This window comes from Rhinoraja longicauda, chromosome 33, assembly GCF_053455715.1.
Source record: "Rhinoraja longicauda isolate Sanriku21f chromosome 33, sRhiLon1.1, whole genome shotgun sequence".
In the NCBI taxonomy this organism is placed as follows: Eukaryota; Metazoa; Chordata; class Chondrichthyes; order Rajiformes; family Arhynchobatidae; genus Rhinoraja; species Rhinoraja longicauda.
Genome location: NC_135985.1, coordinates 14,185,749 through 14,208,567, shown reverse-complemented (window position 1 = coordinate 14,208,567; position 22,819 = coordinate 14,185,749). Strand labels below are relative to the sequence as shown.

At 45.9% G+C, this 22,819-nt stretch overlaps 1 protein-coding gene across 1 annotated transcript; it reads left to right on the top strand.

Annotated features, from left to right (window-relative positions):
• The first annotated feature begins 1,852 nt into the window (after positions 1 to 1,852).
• Positions 1,853 to 19,712, top strand: LOC144608929 (migration and invasion enhancer 1-like). The gene is made up of 4 exons (XM_078427178.1): positions 1,853 to 1,955; positions 6,847 to 6,933; positions 12,050 to 12,126; positions 19,435 to 19,712. The coding sequence occupies exons 1-4, from the start codon at positions 1,853 to 1,855 to the stop codon at positions 19,531 to 19,533; spliced, it is 366 nt and encodes a 121-aa protein (XP_078283304.1). The 3' UTR covers positions 19,534 to 19,712.
• The last annotated feature ends 3,107 nt before the right edge of the window (positions 19,713 to 22,819 follow it).

Sequence of the window (22,819 nt, the reverse complement as noted above, 5' to 3'; positions counted from 1 at the left end):
ACAACCAAATCACTGAATCCCTTGCATTTTAATGTTCTGGATCAGCCTACCTTGGGGGAAACTCAAATGCCTTATTAAAATCCATGTAAACAACATCCACTGCCTTCCCCTCATCAATCAAATTAATCACCTCAAAAATAAATTATGATACAAAGCCATGTTGACTGTCCCTATGTAGCTGATTCTCTTCCAAATGGGAGTAAATCTTATCCCAAAGAATCATCTCCAACCCTGCCACTAACATGAAGCTCACAGGCCTGAATTCTTTCTATTCATCCTTAAACAAAGGAACAACATTGGCTACTCTCCATTCCTTCAGGACCTCATCCAAGATCTTACCCAAGGCTCCGACAACCTCCTCTCTTAAAACCAGGGATTGATCGATATAATGATCTTCAAGAGCCCTAAAACAACCTCTTCCTTGTTTCAAACAGCTCTTACATATATTCTCCACACTGATCTCATAGTCATCCATGTCCTTCTCCTTCATGAATAGAGATGCAAAGTATTTGTTTAGTATCTTGCCTACATCCCCTGACTCCAAGCATACATTTCCTCTTTTATCCTTGAGCAGTCTAATCTACCTGGTTACCCTCTTGTTTTTAAAATAGGTATAAAACGACTTGGGATTTTCCTTAATCTTTAAAGCCTTTCACCACAGCTTTTCACACGGCCCCTTTTGGCCCTTCTAATTGTCTGCTTGAGTTCTTTCCTATTTGCTTTAGAGCAGGTAATAATCCTGGATTTAGTCGACCCACGGGGGAATAGGGGGAAACTTCTTTTCAATCTCTTACCTTGACGGAGATGCAATTTGTTTCCCTATCGTTTCTCCTTCCCCACTGCGACCTAACATCGAGAAGTTGGCGGCCTTTCCTGGAGACCGGCCCGGCACTTCAAGCTGACGGCGCGGCGCGGACCTTAACATCGTGGAGCTGCGATCTTTTGTCCGAGGATCGACTGGAGAGCTCCAACGGCGGGGCCTGTAGACTTGAACAGTGAAGCCTGCGGTCTCTGGTAAGAAGTGGCTGACTCGGGAGCTCCATGCTACGGAGAGTTTCAATCCCCGTCCCGACGCCGGAGCTTCGATCATCCTGACGTGAGGGCCTCGGACAGTTGGCAGCGGCGACTGCATGTGAACAAATAGGAAGATGATTGAACTTATTACCTTCCATCACAGTGAGGGATCCTCTGTAGTGGATGTTTATGTTAAATTTTATTTTATGTGGCTGTGCCTTGTTGCTTTTAACTTAGTATGGCAACTCAAATTTCACTGTACCTTAATTGGTACTTGTGACAATTAAATTGAATCTTGAAAGCCCCAGTACCAGACAACATACCTGGTCGTGTGCTCAAGGAATGTGCTAACCAGCTGGCGGATGACCTCTCAGACATTTTCAACATCTCCCTGAGCGAGACTACTGTCCCCACCTGCTTCAAAGCTGCCACCATCATCCCTGTGACCATCATCGTGATGAAGTGCTTTGAATGGTTAGTCATGGGACACATCAAGAATAGCCTCCCCACCTCACTAGACCCCCACCAGTTCGCTTACCGCCCTAACCGCTCCACAGAAGATGCCATCTCCTCCACCCTCCTCTCCCACATAGACAACAATAAAAACCACCTACGCTAGAATGCTATTTATTGACTTCAGCTTGGCATTCAGCACAATCATCCCTCAGAAGCTGGTGGGGCAGCTCTCCCTGCTCGGCCTCAATACCCCCCTCTGCAACTGGATCCTAGACTTAACACATCGAACAGTCAGTCCATGTTGGCAACAACACCTCAAACACTATCATCCTGAACCCCTCAAGGCTGTGTGCTTAGTCCACTACTTTCACACTACTTAGCCATGACTGCCACCAGACAAATAATCAAATTCGCAGATGACACTACAGTGGTGGGCCTCATCAGAGACAACGATCAGATTGCCTACAGAGAGGATGTGACGCAGTGTGAACTGGTGTGAAGATAACAATCTGTCTCTGAATGTCACCAAGACCAAAGAGATGATTGTAGACTGCAGGAAAACGCAGACTGCCCACTCCCCTCTGCACATCAATGGCTCCATCATGGAGAGGGCGAGCAACATCAAATTCCTAAGGGGGGGAACCCCGCTGATGACCTCTCCTGGTCTTCAACACTGCACACCTGGCCAGGAGGGCTCAGCAGGGGCTGTACTTCCTCAGGGGCTGAAAACAAGTGAGGCTTCCTCACCCATCCTCTCTATGTTCTACAGAGGTACCATAGAGTGTGTCATGACCAGCTGCATCACCGTCTGACACAGGAACTGCATCGCAGCAGGCAGGAAGACCCTGCGGCGATTAGTCAGGACAGCGGAGAATATCATCGGGGAGCCTCTCCCATCCATTCTGAACATTTTCAACCAAACGATGCCTCCAAAAAGCCTCCAACATTATAAAGGACTCCTCCCAACCCTCCGATGGACTCTTTGCCCCTCTGCCATCCGCCATGAGGTACCGGAGCATCAAGGCCAGCACCACCAGGATGTGCAACAGCTTCCTCCCCCTGGCTGTTAGAATGATGAACACCCTGCTGCCCCCCAACGCACACACACACCTCACCTAAAACAAGCGCTGCACTGACATCTTGCATCAATATCAACCACTATGCATCTCAGCCCCGTGAGGAACAACATTTCGCTCAAATGTACACTTATATGTTCAAATGACAAATAAATTATTATTATTATTATTCCTCCTCAAAGATCCTGTCTGATTTCATTTTCTTAATAAAGAGTTGCGATTGTGAAGCTAGTTGAAGGAATTAGATACAGTTGTTAATGGGTAAGTCAGCACCTGACATGGAGTCATTTAAAGGCCAGTTGATCAAAATCCATGACCAGCATGTTCCAGTAATTACAGATAAAGATGGCAAGGTAAGGGACTATGGACGACCAAAGAGATTGTAAATTTGGTCAAAATGAAAAAGGAAGTTAATGTCAGGTTCCTGTCTCACACCTTCTGCCTTTTCATTTCTGGCCTTTGTCCACCCATCTGCTTATCAAAACCCCCATCACCTGCATCCACCTATTACTTGCTAGGCTGTTCTCCCCGTAACCTTTGACATTCACCTTAAAGGCCCCTCTACCCTTCCTCTGTTCCAGCTGTCACCCCCCCCCCCCCCCACAACAAATCGTCACCTATCCATGTTCTCCAGAGATGCTACCCAACCTGCTGAGTTACTCGTGAGCTTTGTCTTTTTTTGTAAACCAGCATCTGCAGTTCCTTGTTTCTACCTCTTTTCTTCTCTATCGCATCTGAAACATCGAAACTCTGAAACATTGTCACTCACAAAATCATATTTCCGCAATGGCCACAACAATGATCCCAAACTGCTCCCCCACCAAAACTTCATCACCTGCCTTGCCTTATTTCCCAAGAACAGGTTGAGATTTGCCCCTTTTCCAGGGGCAAATCTACATATTGATTGAGAACATTTTCCCAAGTACACGTCCCAAATTCTACCCAATCGACGTCCTTGGCCTTATGACAAGTTTCATTCAATATTTGGAAAGCTAAAATGCCAACTATTACAACCTTATTATCTTGCAGCCATCTATGTCCTGCCATATTTCCTTCTCTTACTCCTGCTGACTAATGGGGGGCCTATAGTACATTCCGTCAAAGTGATCACACCCTTTTCTTTTTTCATAGGAAGGAACTGCAGATTCTGTTTCACCACGAAGATAGGCACAAAATGGTTCATCCTGAAGGCAGACATTTTGTATCTGCCCTTTTCTCAATTGTACTCATATAGTCTCACTGGACGGCCCCCAAGGAATATCTTCTTGGTACTGCAGTGATTTCTCTTTAATCAAAAACACATCTCCTCCTTCTCTTCTACCACCACCTCTCTCTCCTGTGGCATTGGTATCCCAGAACATTGAACTACCACTCTTGTTCCTCCCTTAGCTATGTTTCTGTAACAGTTATGATATCCCAGTTCCATGCATCTATCCATACTCTGAGTTCATCTACCTTAACTCTACAGGTCTCTTGCATTTAAGTAAATGCAGTTTAAACCATCAGACGTTCCTCAGTCCCTACAGTCCCATCAGACTTTCCTCAGTCTACTGAACTTGTTCTCTAAAAAAGGACACAAAGTGCTGGAGTAACTCAGCGGGTCGGGCAGCATCTCTGGAGAACATGGGCAGGTGACGTTTTGGGTCAAACTGAATCTCGACTGGATCCTTCAGCATGGATCTCGACGGGAACGTCACTTATGGTCTCCAGAAATACTGTCTGACCCAACGAGTTACTCCAGCACATTGCATCTTTTTTTTAAAAGTCAAACATCTGCAGTTCCATGGTTCTACTCTTGTTCCAAATAGCTCTCACAACAACCTCTTGTAGAGAGGGTTGCGCACCCTCCCTCTTAACAATATTCCGCACCCATTCACAGTCATCTTTGGCACCTGGGAGCAACACATCATCTAGTATCTTGTTTATGATCGCAGAATCCCCTGTTTGTCCGCCTAACTACTGCCTGTCTCCACACTTCCCTGCTGTGCATCAGAGCCAGACATTGTACTACAGACCTAGCTGCTGCTCTCTTCTGAAAGGTCATATTCTCTACGCAATAGTATCCAAAATGATATAGTTGTTGCTGAGAGCAATATTATTGTGTTCTGGTCGCCCCACTATTGGAAGAATTAGGAAACGTTGGAAAGGGTGCAGAAGAGATTTACCAGAATGCACCTGAATTAGAGAATACTAGCTATAAGGGGAGGTTGAACAAACTTGGATTGTTTTCTGGAGGGTGAGGGGAGGGGAGGGGAGACCTGATAAAAGTATTTAAAATTATGAGAGGCACAGATAGTCAGAACTTTTTTTTCCAAGAGTGAAAATGTCAAAGACAAGAGGGCATAGCTTTAAGGTAAGGGGGGCAAATTTTCAAGGAGATATGCGGGGTATGTTTTTGGCAGTGATGAGTTCCAGGAACACGCAGCCAAGTGTGGTGGTCGGGGCAAATATGATAGTGGTGTTTAAGAGGCATTTGGATACACACATGGATATGCAGAGAATGGAAGGATATGGATCACGTATCCATATCTGAGATGTCATCGCGTTCAGTACAGACATTGTGGGCCAAAGAACTTGTACCTGTGCTGTATTGTTCCATGTTCTGTGCCAGGATTCGCCAGGCAATCCTGAACTCCATATCTAACCCTCTGCCTTTCCTGGGAGTTACTCATCTACCTGGTGTGACTACCTCATTGAAACTCCTACCGATGAGGCTCTCGGCATCACGGTCCATAGTGAGTCCAACTGCAGTTCCAGCCACTCAATGCCTCCAGTTACGAGCTGTAGCTAGACACATTGCCCACATGTGTAGTCAGCAGGAATACTGGAAGTTTCTCTGATCTACAATTTCCAGCAGGAAAAACACTGTCCTAGTTACCATCCTGACTACAATAAAGCTAAAGAGGAAAGTTAGAAAGATTGTATCTTACCTTTCCATTTCTCAGCATCTCCGCTGAAGCCTTTGGTGATAGTCTCAGAACTTTTCATTCACCCGCAGCTATGTGCTCAGTGTGTGTTCCACGTGTGCGAAGTCTGTTTCGCATTGGAGGTAGACACAAAATTCTGGAGTAACTCAGCGGGACAGGCAGCATCTCTGGAGAGAAGGGTCTCGACCCGAAACGTCACCCATTCCTTCTCTCCAGAGATGCTGCCTGTCCCGCTGAGTTACTCCAGAATATTGTGTCTACCTTCGATTTAAACCAGCATCTGCAGTTATTTGCTACACATTGTTTTGCATCGGCATCGAGCGCTGCTCCGTGGATGCAGGCCATACTTGGGACACAAGTGATTGCAGATGCTGGAATTTGAAGCAACAAACGAGCCGACCTTCACTTTGTTCTTTTGCCGACCTTGCGCTGCTCCTCGCAGGTGGGGCAGCTCTTCCCTGCCTCGCCTCCCTTCTCCTGCCCGACCATTTCCAGCATTTTGTTTTATTTAGAATTCAAACTACTGGTCTGGCTTCGATGTCCGGTATGTTGCAAGTCACCCGCTGGTCCTGGGACGGTCTATGATGGGGCAGCGTCAGTGGAGGGAGGTGCCTATGCGCTGCTCTGGGGGGGGGGGGGGGGGGCGAGTTAGTCACAAGAGACCCCAGGACGTCAGTGGGGTCCCGGGCTCAGGTGGCGATCGTCGTCCATGCGATGAGGCCTTGTGGTTGTGACTGCTCTGTCCAGCATGATGATATGCCTACGGGAAGCCAGCAAAGTCTGGCGGAAAGCAGCATCGCTGGGGGCATAACAACAGGCGAACCCTGTAGAGTGGATGTCAGGGTGGAGTACTGGTGAGTGGGGCCAAGACCAGCGTGTCCGCGGTCCCGGGAGTTGGTTTGGGTTTATTATCGTCACGTGCACCGAGGCACAGTGAAAATCGTTGTTTTGCGTTTTATCCAATCCCATCAGACATTACTATCAAGCCAAACTCAAGTGCAATAGATAGAGAGCAAAGGATAGAATATATGGAGTAGAATATGTAGCATTTTAGTGTTCCAGAGACAAAGTCCAATGTCAAGGGTGGAGGTGAATCTGACATTATCCAAGCTTCTGAAGGACCGTTAAGAAGCTTCAGATGGTAACAGAGGGGAGGCGTCCCTGGGAGCTATGGGTATTGGTTCTGGCTGGACTGTGACTACAAGATTGTGCGGATTAGTTGAACATCTATCAATCACAATGCTGTAGAAATAAACTCGGGCAGTGCAGACAGCGGGGCTTGCCTCCACTGTCACTGGGACAGCGGGTTGTGGGTGGTGGGTGGCGTTGGTGCCGCTTGTCACTCTGACACTCTGTCCCCAGTGCCGGATGAGGTTTCCTGGCGCGTTTCCTGTTCCTTGCCACTGAGATTAAGGAGCAGGTTCCAGAGGCGCACATCACCGGATTCATAGGACAGAAAGGTGAGTGAACCTATCACATAATGCAGACCTTAATTTGCCCAAAGTTCTGTAAGAGTCGCTTCTCATTTAGTTTCTTTATTCACTAACTCAGAGGCTCCCCTGACTTTTGAAACAGCTCTAATCGCCTCCACTGGGACCACCTTTGACGTCCGTTCCCCTTCTGAGTCCTAGGGAACAGCCTCTTCACCACCTCTGCCCCCCTCCTCCCATGTAATATCTTCATAGATCTTTTCTGCACCCTTTCCTGTTAAATGGCATCATTCCTCTGTCAGGGTGACCAGAACTGTACACTGTACTCCAAATGTGGCCGTACCAATGTCTTGGATAATTGTAGAAACAAGAAACCTGCTTCTGCTGGTTTACATAAAAAGACACAAAGTGTTGGACTAACTCAACAAGTCAGGCAGCATCTCTGGAGAATGTGGATAGGTGACGTTTTGAGTTGGGGCCCTTCTTCAGACTGATTGTTGGGGGGTGGGGGTGGGGTGAGAGAAGAGGAACAGAACAAAGCCTGGCAAGTAATAGGTGGAAAGTAGACACAAAATGCTGGAGTAACTCAGTGGGTCAGGCAGCATCTCGGGAGAGAAGGAATGGGTGACGTTTCGGGCTGAGACCCTTCAGGCTGATGTCAGGAGAGGGGGTGGGACAAAGATATAATATAGTCAGAGACAGGAAGACTAGTGGGAGAACTGGGAAGGGGGAGGGGATAGAGAGGGAAAGCAGGGACTATCTGAAGTTAGAGAAGTCAATGTTCATATCACTGGGGTGTAAACTACCCAAGCTAAATAATAGGTGGATACAGGTGAGGGTGTTTTTGAAAGGTTGTTCAAAGGCCAGAGATGAAAAGGCAGAAGGTGTTCGTCAAGAAGATTGAAGAGTTGCAAATTGTGAAGCTAGAGGGAGGAATGTAGGTGGAAGGGGAGGGTTGGAAGATAAATAGGGGAAAGTCCAGATGGGGCACAGGGGAGAGAGGGTGGGAGGAGAAGGGGGGAATTATCTAAAATTGGAGAATTCAATGTTCATACAAATTCAACCCACCGACCAGGCGCCAGCACTCGGACAGCTCAGACGTATCCCTTGACCATGATCGTACAGTCGAACACTAGGCCATCATCTCCCAGACTAGTATGTAGGTTAATTGGCTGGGTAAATGTAAAAATTGTCCCTAGTGGGTGTAGGATAATGTTGATGTACGGGGATCGCTGGGCGGCACGGACTTGGTGGGCCGAAAGGGCCTGTTTCCGGCTGTATATATATGATATGATATGATATGATTTCTGATCGCATCACCTCTGGTCATCTCCCTCCACAGCCCCCAAATTTAACACTCCCCAGCCCCTCAATGCCTGCTTCTAACTCCTCAAAATCCACAGTTGAGACTGCCCTGGCAGACCCATGCTTTCCGCTTGTCCCTGCCCCACAGAACTCACCTCCAAATACCTTGATTCCATCCTATCCCCTCCCTTGACCAGTCCTTTCTGACCTGAATCGGTCGTGACACCTCACACGCCTTTTAGCTCTTCAATAATTTTCAGTTTCATGGTCCCTATAAACCTAATTTTTACCATGGACATCCAGGCCCTTTACTCCTCCATCAAGAAGGTCTAAAGGCTCCCTGGTTCTTCCTTGAACTGAGACCAATCAATTTCCTTCTATGAACACTCTCCTCTGCCTACGGAACCTGTCCTCACCCTCTACTGTTCTCCTTTGACTCTTCTCCCTTTCTCCAAGTTAAAGGTGTAGCCATGAGCACGCGCATGGGCCCCAGTATTACCTGCTTTTTGTTGGTTATGTTGAACAGTCCTTATTCCAAATGTACACTGGCACCAACCCCCAACTCCTTCACAGCTACATTGACTGATATCTGCTACAAACCTACCGACTCCCACAGTTATCTGGACTACACTTTCTTGCACCCTGCCTCTTGCAAAGCCGCTATCCCCTACTCTCAATTTCACTGTCTCAGCCGCAACTGCTCCAAATTGAGGCATTCCATTCTAGAACATCCGAGAGGTCCTTGTTTCGTAAAAGTGGTCACTCCCCCACTGTCAAAGATGTATCCTTCATCCGCATCTCATCTGTGTCCCACCGTTCTGCTCTCGCTCACCCTCCTCCTAAGTGGAACAAGGATAGAGTTCCCCTGGTCTTCAACTACCATCCTACTAGCCTCCGCATCCAACGCATCATCCACTGATATTTTCATCACCCTCGACATGATCCCACTCCAGTCACATATTCCCATCTCCATCCTTTTCCGCCATTCTGCAGAGATCGCTCCCATCTCTGCAACTCCTCAGTTCACTTTCTTCACCGTCTTCACTTTCTCCATCATGGCTCAGCCACCAAGCACCACATCCGGAGGCTGCAACGGATCGTTCGCACAGCTGAGAAGTTTGTTGGCTGCAACCTTCCCCCCATTGACAAACTGTACACTGCAAGGGCCAGGAAGCGAGCGGGCAAGATCATCTCTGACCCCTTCTCACCCTGGCCACAAACTCTTTGAAGCACTTCCCTCTGGAAGGCGACTCCGGACTGTCAAAGCAGCCACAGCCAGACATAAAAACAGCTTTTTTTCCCCACGAGTGATAGTTCTACTCAATAACCAAAGTCTGTAGTCTCTTTTTTGCTCTGGTTTATTTTCACCCACATGTTTAGACCGTAATGTTGTATCCTTATTGTTTTGATGTGTTTATGCTTTATTGTTAATTGTTAACTGTATGTTTGTGTTGTCATTTGTGAGCGGAGCACCAAGGCACATTCCTTGTATATGCACATACTTGGCCAATAAACCTATTCATTCATTCATTCATTCATTCACTTAACCCTTCCAAACCAAACCACCCACTCTCCAGGTTATTTTCCCCTGCAACCGCACATGTGGCATCTGCCTCTATACCTCTTCCCTCACCTACATCCACAGCAGTCCTTCCAGGTGAGACCAAGGTTCATGTGCACCTCATCTAACTGTATCTACTGCATCCAGTATTCAACGATGTGGGCTCCTGTACATCAGCGAGACCAAGTATAGACTCGGCAAACATATCGCTGAACACGTGCTCAGTCCGCCAAGGCCTGCTGAATCTCCTGGTTGCTAACATTTTAACTCCTCTTATCATTCTCATACTGCCCTCCCTGTCGTGGACCTCCTCTATTGCCTGACTGAGGCCACATGCAAACTGGAAGGCCATCATCTCGTATTCCGCTTGGGTGGCTTACAACCCAACGACCATTTGAATTGTCTAATTTTAAGTAACAACATAACCATCTCCCCCCTTCTTTGCCCCACCCCCTCAGTCCCTCACCCCTGTGCCTCACCTAGACTCAAACCTATTTCTTCCCTGCCCCCCCCCCCTCCACTACACTCCTTCCTCTTGCTTCGCAATTCTTCAACCTATATGTCTCACATCTTCAATCTTTTCATCTAATTTCTAACCGTCTGCCTAACAAAAACTCCACTCACCTGTATCAACCTATTACCTGCCAGGCTTTGTCCTGCCCCTCCCAGCCTTCTTTCCCCTCCCTCAAAATGAGTCAGAAGAAGGGTTCCAACCCAATACATCATCTATCCTTGTTCTCAATGGATGCTGCCTGACCCTCTGAGTTACTCCAGCACCTTGTGACATTTTTTGTATCTGTAGTTCCTTGTTCCTTCAATGTTTATACCATTGGGTTGTAAACTACCCAAGCAGAATATGAGGTGCTGTTCCTCCAGTTTGCATTTGCATTCTTCATTCTGGCAATGGAGGAAGCCCAGGACAGAAACTTCAGTCTGAGAAGGAAAGCGGAGTTAAAATATTTAGCAACCGGGTGATCCAATGGACTTTGGTGGACCGAGCCCAAGTGTCTATTAGGCCTTGGCAGACTAAGCGCAAGTGTAACATGACATCCCAACATCTATACTCAATATGTGTAAGAAAGAACTGCAGATGCTGGTGTAAATCAAAGGTAGATACAAAATGCTGGAGTAAGTAAGCGGGACAGGCAGCATCTCTGGAGAGAAGGAATGGATGATGTTTCGGGTGGAGGCACTTCTTCAGACTGATGTCAGGGGAGTGGCTCCAGGGGAGTCAGCAACTCCCCTGATATCAGTCTGAAGAAGGGTCTCAACCCGAAACGTCACCCATTCCTTCTCTCTGGAGATGCTGCCTGTCCCGCTTACTTACTCCAGCATTTTGTATCTACCGTCTATATTCAATACCCTGACTGATGAAGGCAAGCATGGCAAACATCTTGTTCACCGCCATGTCAACCTATGTCATCACTTTCATGAACTATATACCTGCACCCCTCGGTCTCTGTTCTACACCACTCCCCAAGGCCCTATAATTTACTTTGTAAGTCCTGCTACCAAAATGCAACATTTTGCATTTATCGGAATTGATAAAATTGATAAACTGCCATTCCTCGGCCCATTGGAGTAACTTATACTCTCAACCAAGATGATAAAGCTACAATTCACAGTCTATCATAGAAACATAGAAACATAGAAAATAGGTGCAGGAGTAGGCCATTCGGCCCTTCGAGCCTGCACCGACGCCATTCAATATGATCATGGCTGATCATCCAGCTCAGTAACCTGTACCTGCCTTCTCTCCATACCCTCTGATCCCTTTAGCCACAAGGGCCACATCTAACTCCCTCTTAAATATAGCCAATGAACTGGCCTCAACTACCTTCTGTGGCAGAGAATTCCACAGACTCACCACTCTCTGTGTGAAGAAATGTTTTCTCATCTCGGTCCTAAAAGACTTCCCCCTTATCCTTAAGCTGTGACCCCTGGTTCTGGACTTCCCCAACATCGGGAACAAACTTCCCGCATCTAGCCTCTCCAACCCCTTAAGAATTTTATATGTTTCAATAAGATCCCCCCTCAGTCTTCTAAATTCCAGCGAGTATAAGCCTAGTCTATCCAGTCTTTCTTCATATGAAAGTCCTGCCATCCCAGGGATCAATCTGGTAAACCTTCTCTGTACTCCCTCATGGTCTAACACAGGTGAAACATTCAGGGTGAGGCCAGTTCTCCCTGAACTCCAGTTGTTTAAACAAATTTCAGTTTGAGCAGAGACTCTGTATCAGGTTTGTGAAATGCTGAAATTATATTTTTTTGTCTCCTCAGGAAGTTTTGAAATTACAATTAACAATAAGCTGGTTTTCTCTAAACTGCAAACAAATTCATTCCCTTACCATGAAGACGTGAGTAAATTAGTTAGAAAGCGGTATATGTCCACTTATATGAACCGAGATGCAGTGCCGCTGGAGACCACCGCAGCACCATTTCGGCAGCTCTGTAAAAAAAAGCCAAAATAAACAGCGGGGAATTTTAACTAGTGGGGAATTTAACAGCGGTCGCTCCGGCACCAGTGACAGCTCCGGCACCTAAAAAATTAGCACTGTAACACTGGATATGAGCAATGTGATGTGTTGGAAAATCACCCAGAACCTTGAAGTGTTATTTTGGTGTTATTCCCAGGAATACTGAGCTATCTGCCTCAGAGTCATCGAAGGACATTCAATCATGTTGGCGCCTGGTAATTTCAACTGTCCTATTTTCTGCTCTGCCCTCGTTGTATCCTCAAATGATTCTCCTTCACATTAATTCCCACTCAAAGGTCCAGATTCATCAGTGAATTCCAGACCATAAAATAGCAGGAAGATGCACCACAGAACCACTGCTGGTATATAGTCAATTTTATTTGTCACGTACACATAAATGTGCAGTGAAATGAAAGATTACCCACAGTCCAACAATAAGAGCAATAAAAATAAGCAATAACACACACAATCATAAACCAACACCAAACAAAAGAGGTGCCACATGCATCACTTGAAAGGCAACAAAAGAAGTAGCAGTATTGTGAAGGGAAATTAAGTTTAGACATGCAACAGGGAAACAGGCCTTTTGCCCCCCGCACCCCCACCCCGAGCCCGCACCAACCAGCGATCCCCGCACATTAACACTACTCTACACAATAGGGACATTTTTGTTACATTTACACCAAGCCAATTAACCTACACAAAATCTGTACGTCTCTGGAGTGTGGGAAGAAACCGAAGATCTTGGAGAAAACCCATTCAGGTCACGGGGAGAGCGTACAAACTCCGTACGGACAAGCACCCATAGTCAGGATCAAACCAGGGTCTCCAGCACTGTAAGGCAGTAGCTCAAGCGCTACGTCACCGTGCCGCAATTAATTGTTAAGTGGGAAGGTTGCTCACTCTTAAGCCATGATCTTAGTGGACATTTTTGAAGTCCCAGAGGATGTCACAGTAGCAGGGGGCATGAAGCTCTTTCTCTACAGGTGACCCAAGATGGCTGGCACCTCCCCACCATTCAGTCTGGTCATAAATGTCTACAGATACACTCAACGCCAGTATTGACAAAAAAAAGACCCAGTATAAATGTTATATCTTTTTAGTTTAGTTTAAAGATACAGATTGGAAACAGGCCCTTTGACCCACGGAGTACACCCCAAACAGCATTCATCCGTACACTCATTCTAACCTACACACTTGGGACAATTTTTACAGAAGCCAATTCACCTACAAACCTGCACGTCTTTGGAATGTGGGAGGAAACCAGAGCAACCGAACAAAACCTATGCGGTCGGTCACAGGGAGAATGTACAAACGCCGTACCGACAGCACTCGTAGTCAGGATTTAACCAGTATCCCTAGCGCTGCGAGGCAGCAACTCTGCACCACCGTGCCTGCAAAGGGAGAGTGGAAGTCTATTGTTGGCAGTTTGGGGAATTAAATAAATCTATCAAGAGTGCTCCCTGGGTCTAGGAGGAGTCGGTGATGTTAGACCTAAAGAAGGGTTCTTTCATTAAAGGATTTGTCCTGAGTGGAACCCTGAGTGCTTGGTGTAGTTATCTGTCCAGCTCAGTGTAGCTCAGTTTGTCTTTGTTCAGGTTTGCCGATGACTTGAGGCTTGCTAAGAAAATGAGCCGTATCTGTTGAAAGTTGCACAAGGGAACAGGAAAGTGACAGGTTGAAAATAATGTGAAAAATATGAGAGTCATCTTACTTTGGGAGAAAAAATGGAAAAAACGAATATCTTCTAAACAAGCAAATATTGGTGCACAGAAGGATCAGAGTGGAGTAACAAAGAATTGCAGATGCTGGTTTCCCCAAAGATAGACATAAAATGCTGGAGTAACAGGTCAGGCAGCATCCCTGGAGAACGTATAGGTGACGTTTTGGGTTGGAACCCTTCTTTAGACTGATTGTAGGGGTGCGGGAAAGAAAGCCTGGATAGCGATGGGGCAGGACAGAGTATGACCAGTAATAGGTGAACACAGGCGAGGGGGTTATCTGAAAGGCAGATGGCCAGGGATGAGACGATGGGTGTGAGCAGAGAAAGAGTTGCAAATTGTTAAGTTTGGAGATAGAAAAGTTGAGAATTCTATATCCTTCGTAAACAGTACAAGTGAAGGGAGAAGGACAGGTGCGAGATCAACTAGGTTTGGAGGGGGAGGGGGGAGAGAGGGGAGAAAGAAAAGGAGAGGGAAGATGGCTGTCGTGGTTTGGTTACTTAAAATTGGAAAATTAAGTGTTCATATCATTGGGTTGTAAGCTACCCAAGCAGAATATGAAGTGTTGTTCCTCCAGTTTATCTCACTCTGGCAATGGAAGAGGCCCAGGATGGAAAGGTCAGTATGGGAAGGGGAGTTTAAATGGTTAATAGTTAAGTCAAGTCAAGTCAATTTTATTTGTATAGTACATTTAAAAACAACCCACGTTGACCAAAGTGCTGTACATCAGTTCAGGTACTAAGAACGTACATACAATGGCACACAAACATGACACCACATACATAAACAGTTCATAGCGACCCTCAGAGAGCCTCAAACGCTAGGGAGTAGAAATAGGTTTTGAGCCTGGACTTAAAGGAGTCGATGGAGGGGGCAGTTCTGATGGGGAGAGGGATGCTGTTCCACTGTCTAGGAGCTGCAACCGCAAAAGCGCGGTCACCCCTGAGCTTAAGCCTAGACCATGGGATAGTCGGTAGTCCCAAGTCGGCCGACCTGAGGGACCTGGAGATAGAGTGGTGGGTGAGAAGATTTTTGATATGGGGGGGGGGGGGACAAGCCCGTTTAGGGCTTTGTATCTGAATAGGAGGAGCTTGAAGTTGATTCTGTACTGTACAGTGGAGCCAGTGGAGAGAGGCCAGAATCGGGGTGATGTGGTCCCTTTTACGGGTACCCGTCAGGAGTCTCGCCGCGGCATTTTGGACCAATTGCAGGCGGGACAGGGATGATTGGCTGATCCCAGTGTATAGGGAGTTGCTGTAGTTTAGGCGGGAGGAAATGAACGTGGATGATTTTTTCAATGTCGTCAAATTGGAGGAATGGTTTGATTTTAGCTATGGTACGAAGCTGGCTTTTACCACAGCGTTGACATGCTTGTCAAACTTTAATGCAGAGTCAAATATCACGCCCAGGTTTTAGACATGCGGTTTGACTAGGGAGGATAGGCTTCCAAGGCTGCCTGTTACCGTTTTGATGGAGTCGGGGGGGCCGAATAGGATGATCTCAGACTTGCTCTCGTTTAGTTGAAGGATGTTCTGTGCCATCCAACATTTTATGTCCTCAAGGCAGTGCATGAGGCTGATTAAATTTGACCGATTGTTAGGTTTCAGGGGAGATAAAGCTGTGTGTCATTCGCATGGCAGTGGAAAGAAATGCCGTGCCTTTGAATGATTTGGCCGAGGGGGAGCATGTACAGAGAGAAGAGAATGGGGCCTAGGATGGAGCCTTGTGGAACCCCGCAGGAGAGGCTAGCTGGGGAAGAGGAATAATTGCTTATGTTGATGGAGAAACTCCTATTTTTGAGGTCGGAAACGAACCAGCTCAGGGCAGTGCCATAAACGCCAACCCCGTACTGGAGACGGTCAATAAGGATGGTGTGGTCCACTGTATCGAACGCTGCGCTGAGGTCGAGAAGGAGCAAGATTGCACAGTCGCCGGTGTCGATGGCGAGAAGCAGGTTGTTGTGTACCTTCAACAAGGCAGACTCTGTGCTGTGGTGGGCCCTGAAACCTGACTGGAAACTTTCCAGGATGGTATTTTGGTGTAGGTAAGGCAGTAGTTGATTTAGAATTACCTTTTCAAGGACTTTTGACAGGAATGGCAGTTTGGAAATGGGTCTGTAGTTGCTCGGCAAGGTGGGGTCTAGGTTAGGTTTTTTCAGGAGGGGCTGGACCACCGCGTGCTTGAAACAGGTTGGAACGGTGCCAGTGGCCAGAGAACTGGTGATGATAGAGAGGATGCTGGGACCGGCTATTGCAATGACATCCTTCACAAGGGCAGTGGGGACAGCGTCAAGGGGGAAGGTTGCAGGTTTCATAGTGGAGACAAGCTTTGCAAGGAATGATAGAGTGACGGGTTGGAAACAGTCCAATTTAGATGAACAGACCAGTGAGACAGCTAGGTCACGGGTGGGAAGGGGACATATTCATTCTAATGTTCTCAACAGTGAAAAATGTAGAGAATTCTTCGCACTTAGCAGGGGACCCAACTAAGCTGGTACTGGGGGCGGGACATATGACAGAGGTAATAGTGCTAAATAGGACCTTGGAATTATGAGAGTTTTTGGAAATAAGGTTGGAAAAGTATTGTGGTCTCGCAGACTTTACTGCTTCCTGGCATTTGAGAAGATTGTTTATCAGAATTTCGAAGGAAATTTGAAGCGTATCACATTTCCACCTCCGTTCTGATTTTCCACACTCCCTTCTAAGGGCTCTGGTGGTGTCATTGAGCCAAGGCCGACCTTTGGGCTTAGGCTTTTTCATTTTAAGAGGAGCAACAGAATCCAGGATGGAAGAGCAAGTGGTATTAAATAAAGAGATGAGATCCTCAGTGCTGAGATGGGGGGAGAAGCCTCAATAGTGCAGATGTTGGGTCAGCTATGAGAGCCTCGGAGAACTTACTGGCAGTCAATGAGTTTATGAAGCAGGAGTGACGAACAGGGAGATGAGATTTGGTGGGAGAGAAAGACAGAGATGTATCAAATATAATAGCGCTATGATCCGACAGACAAGCCTCAATAATTTCAATATTGCAGATTGGGAAAGCGGACGATAACACTAGGTAGACATAATAACCAGTAGACATCCGGTAGGCCTTGGCAGACTGAGCGCAAGTGTTCGGCAAAGCGATCTCCGAGTCTACGCTTCCTCTTGCCGATGTACAGGAACTTATATTGGGAACATTGGATGCAGTGATATAGGGACAGGTGTCTCATCTCCTGTGGTTGCAGAGGAAACTACCTGGGAAGGGGGTGGTTTGGGTGGGAAGGGATGAGTGAACCAAGGAGTTGCTGAGGAAGCAGTCTCTGCTGAAGGTGGAACAAAGTGTGTTGTTTATGAGATTCAGAAAGTAGGCATGAAGAAGCAGCAGGTGGATAGGAACCAAATGGTGTTTATGTCAGAGTTGTACAGCACACAATAAGCCCTTCTGCCCACCATGCCCATGTGACCTTTTTGGTCATCTTCGCTAAACCCATTTGCGCACAATAGAATTGTATCATAGAACATATTACAGTAGAACACAAGAACATGCCTGTCAACCCACAATGTCTAAGCCAAACATGATGCCAAGTCCAACTGTTATCTGCCTGCATGTAATCCATATCTCTCCATTCCTTGCATATCCATATGCTTTTCCAAAAGAGTCTTATTTGCCTCAACCACCGAGCCCTCATCACTCTCTCTGTAAAAAAACTACTGCTGCACAACTCCTCTAAACTTTGCCCTTCCCACCTTAAAGCTATGCCCTCTACTATTAACTTTTTCCATCCTGGGGAAAAAGGTTCTGACTGTCTACCCTATCTATGCCTCTCATAATTGTATATACTTCTCTCAGATCTCCCCACAGCCTTTTGCTTTCCAGAGAAAACAACCCAAGTCTGTTCAACCTTTTTCCCTGTAGCTAGGCATCATTCTGGTAAACATCCTCTGTACATTTTACAAAGCTTCCACGTCCTATCGATAATGGTAATAACAGGTATGCCATTAATTGTATATTTTCCCCTTACATTTTATCTCCCTATGTCACTTTATCTCCTTACACTTGCTTGAAGTAAACTCCATCTGCCATTTCTCTAGCTAACCTATATCTCACTGTATAATTTGGCAGTTTTCTTCACAGTCCATGACACCAGCATTCTTGGTGTCATCTGCAAATTTAGTAACCAACCAAGGTCCCGCCCCCCTGACATCAGTCTGAAGAAGGGTCTCGACCCGAAACGTCACCCATTCCTTCTCTCCTGAGATGCTGCCTGACCTGCTGAGTTACTCCAGCATTTTGTGAATAAATACCTTCGATTTGTACCAACATCTGCAGTTATTTTCTTATATTATATCTACATTTATGTCATTTATATTTATCAGCAGAAATCCCTGTGTATCCTTCTATGCCTTCCATATTCAAGTTCATATAAATGTCTTTTAAATATAGTGATTGTATCAGATTCCAACACCTCCTCTGGCAGAGAGTTCCAGATATCAACCGCTCTCTGTAACGAAAACAAAATCCTCCCTCAGATCTCCTTTAAAACTTTAAATGGTAGAGGATATTATTTTTAATATCCTCTTCCATGGGGAAAAAGATTTGAACAATCTCTGTAATCTGTGCCTCTCATAATCATACACTTCATCAGATCAACCCCTCAGTTTCCTTCACTCCAAGGAAAACAAGCCCACCCCATCCAATCTCTCACCATAACTGAAGTCCTCTAATCCAGGCAACCCCATGGTTACAGTAAGGGTGTGGGCTGCAGAAATAAGACAGACTCGTTGAGCTAGTTCAGGGCTTGCAGTACTGGAGGGACGGAGTGAAATATTGCGTTGGTCGGTGCAGTGTATATTCATTGGATTGATTCTGGGGATGAGGGGTTGCATCACGAGGAAAGTTTAAGAAAGATCTGCACTCACTGAAGAATGACAGGTTATCTCATTAAGAAAGAACTGTCTGAAGGGGATTTGTCAGGGTAGTGGCTGTTTGGGGCGATGCAGAGTCTCAGGATAAGGGACCATGGTTTTAGGGCAGGAAGAGAAGAAATGTCTTCACTTAGAGAGTGGTGAATCTTCTCAATTCTCTACCCTGGTGAGTACTGACAGTGCAAATGATTCGTGTTTGAATACTGAGGGAATGAAGGGATGGGATTGGAAAATAGATAAAGAACAGCACCGATCACTGAATCAGGAGATACGTTGAGGAAGGAGTACCTGGTCCTTCTCCAACTTGTAACTGTCAAACAATGGTCATTTTCAGAGGCAGGGCTGCACACAGAGCGATCAGCCTTTTCTACAGTCCTGGATGAGGATTGCCTCATGTCCACAGTCCATGTTGGTACATATTGAATTAATTTATCTTTGAACATGTCTGTCAGCCTCCAACTTGTGAGAGAGAACCTCTGACAATAACAATGTTTGCATTTTTCAAAGCTTTTGGACTTTGTTGGTTCTTGTGTTAAAAATATTGTCTCCAATTCCCTCAGATCATTGCGGCAGTGAAGGCAGTGAGAGATGGATTGGATGAGAAGATTATAACCGTGGAGGAGATGGTGATCAAGAAGAAAACTTGCACTGTACTATAGCAGAGACTGAGGAGCCTGACATCAGATTGAGGTTCAGATTGATGAAGCACCATTCTGCCAATGATTGTTTTTCCCTAAAGCTGGTGGTGAAGGCATGAACAGAAATCAGAAAAGGTGTTTGGTATCTGCTACAAACATTGTCATTGGTCAGTCTGTTGTGCACAGATGACCTGCTCTAATATTGTCACTTCATTAAACTGCATTTGTTAAACTTTCCAGCCCTATTCTCTATATTATGTCAAGAATAAAGAGTATTTAATTGTCATGTGTATCAAAAACGGAACAATTAAATTATCACTTGCAGCAGCATAAAGGTCTGTAACCCCCATGGTACTCTTAGATAACATAATAAACAAAAAAACTTACATACATTTTTTAAAACTGTTGGTGCAAAAAAAGTCCAAAGTCCCTAGTACAACTAAAACAGTTTGTAGTTCAGTTGGTGTTTGTAGTGTTTAAGTGCCTGATGGTTGGGAAGAAGCTGTTCCTGAACCTGTCGATCAGTTTTCAAACTCCTATACCTTCTTCCCAATGACAGGAGTAAAATGAGAACATGGCCAGGGTGGCGTGGGAACTTGATGATGTCTTTTTGAGGCAGCACTTTCTATAGATCCCTTTGATGGTGGGGAGTTCAGTATCCGTGATAGCCTGGGCAGCATCCTCTACTTTTTAAAATCTCCTTTGTTCCTGGGCATTTGGGTTGCCGAACAAGGCTGTGATGCAACCTGTTAATAGACTCTCTGCCATACATCTGTGGACGTTCATGTGAGTATTCATTGGCATATCAAATCTCCTCAATCTTCTAAAGAAGTAGAGGCATCGAGAGGTTTTCTTTATAATTTCATCAATGTGCTGGGCCCAACACATCTTTAGAGATGTGCACACCCAGGAACTTGAAACTGTTGACTTCCTCCACCACCAATTCAATGATGAAGACAGGTTCATGAATCCTCGGCCTACCTCTTCTAAAGTCATCAATCAGCTCCTTGATCTTAATGGCATTGAGACCTGATGGGTGTGTTTTATGTTCAATAGACCTATCAGCTGTGGCAATAGAGTTGCCCTTTGGTTGTCACGACCAGCTCTTAGTGTCTCCTCCTCCTCTGTGACATATCCTGACACATTCCAGTGATTGCGGGTAGGAGGTCCCAATGGAAATAAGGACAAAGGAAATAGAAATAGGAATCAGTTCTTCATCTTGAGTCTGCTGTCAATCATCAGGACCATGGTTGATTTCCCTCGTTGGCACCATCCTGCACTATCCCCATCTCCCTCGATTCCCTTAATATCCAGAAATGTATCAATCTCAGTTTGAATGAACCCAGCCTCCTGGGTAAAGAATTCCAAAGATTCACCTCCAAGAGTGTGAAGAAATATCTCCTCATCTCCGCACTAAACTGTTTGCCCCTCTGCCAGCGATAACCTCCTCCCTGCTACCAGCCTGTCAAACCTGTAAGAATTTTGTTAGTTCCAGTGAGATCTCCAAAAAAGAACAGAGTCCCATTCTACCCAATCTTTCCTCACATGGCTGGCCCGCCACCTAGGAACCAGTCTGGCGAGTTATCACCGTACTCTCTCAATGAAAAGTCTCTCCTTTTTTAGGTGGAGTCCAAAACTGTATAGTACTCCAGGGTAAAGAATTCCAAAGGTTCACAATTCTGAGTGAAGACATTTCTAATTTCAGTCCTGTATGGCCCACTACTCATTAGACAGTGACCTAGCTATGTAAACATCCTACTCAATGTACCATGCTGAACCCTGTTCAGTAAATTTCAATGAGGTCATATTTCATTCTTGTAAACTCCATCAATTCTATCCTATACAACAGATCAGCTATCATTGGAACCAGCCTGATGAATCTCAGCAAGAGTATTCTTATTTACGCAAGACACCACGTGATCTTAATCAGCTGGACAAGTGGATTGTAGAATGGCTATTGGACTTTAATTCAGATCATTGTGAATTGTTACATATTGGAATGGCAAACCTAGAGCACGACCTTCACAATGAATGGTGGGGCCTTGGGGGCCATTGTAGAGCAGAGGGGTCCAAGAGTAGACGTATATAGTTCCCTAAAAACTGCCTCACAGGTAGATAGGGTGGTGAAGAATGCTTTTGGCATGTTGGCTTTCATCAGTTGGGGAATTGAGTATGGAAGTTAGGACATTACAGTTGACCAAGAAGCTGGTGAGACCACACTTAGAATGTTGTGTTCAGTTTGGGTCACCCCGCTTTGGGAAAGATGCCATGAAGCTGGAAACAATGGACAATAGGTGCAGGAGTAGGCCATTCGGCCCTTCGAGCCAGCACCGCCATTCACTGTGATCATGGCTGATCATCCAAAATCAGTATCTCGTTCCTGCCTTCTCCCTATATTCCTTGACTCCGCTATCTTTAAGAGTATCTAACTTTCTTGAAAGCATCCAGAGAATCGGCCTCCACTGCCTTCTGAGGCAGAGAATTCCACAGATTCACAACGCTCTGGGTGAAAAAGTTTGTCCTCATCTCCGCTCTAAATGGCCTACCCCTTATTCTTAAACTGTGGCCCCTGGTTCTGGACTCCCCCAACATCGGGAACATGTTTCCTGCCTCTAGCGTGTCCAATCCCTTAATAATCTTATATGTTTCAATAAGATCCCCTCTCATCCTTCCAAATTCCAGTGTATACAAACCAGTCGCTCCATTCTTTCAACATATGACAGTCCCGCCATCCCGGAAATTAACCTCGTGAACCTACGCTGCACTCCCTCAATAGCAAGAATGTCCTTCCTCAAATTTGGAGACCAAAACTGCACACAATACTCCAGGTGTGGTCTCACCAGGGCCCTGTACAACTGCAGAAGGACCTCTTTGCTCCTATACTCATCTCCTCTTGTTATGAAGGCCAACATGCCATTAGCTTTCTTCACTGCCTGCTGTACCTGCATGCTTACTTTCAGTGACTGATGTACAAAGACTCCCAGATCTTGTACTTCCCCTTTTCCTAACTTGACAGCATTCAGATAATCATCTGCCTTCCTGTTCTTGCCACCAAAGTGGATAACCTCACATTTATCCACATTAAACTGCATCTGCCATGCATCTGCCCACTCACACAACCTGTCCAAGTCACCATGTATCCTCATCGCATCCTCCTCAGTTCACACTGTCACTCAGCTTCGTGTCATCTGCAAATTTGCTAATGTTACTTTTAATCCCTTCATCTAAATCAGGGGCCTCCAAACTTTTCAGCATAAGGGCCACATTATATATTTGGCACATTTTATGCGGGCCGTAGGAAAAAAGA

Bases quoted from the DNA above. Each gene is read 5' to 3' on its own strand.
- LOC144608929 (XM_078427178.1), top strand. From the start codon at position 1,853: ATGACTGCCACCAGACAAATAATCAAATTCGCAGATGACACTACAGTG. The intron at 1,956-6,846 runs GTGAACTGGTGT...GTGCCGGATGAG, and splicing joins CAGAGAGGATGTGACGCAGT to GTTTCCTGGCGCGTTTCCTG. The intron at 6,934-12,049 runs GTGAGTGAACCT...TTGTCTCCTCAG, and splicing joins CGGATTCATAGGACAGAAAG to GAAGTTTTGAAATTACAATT.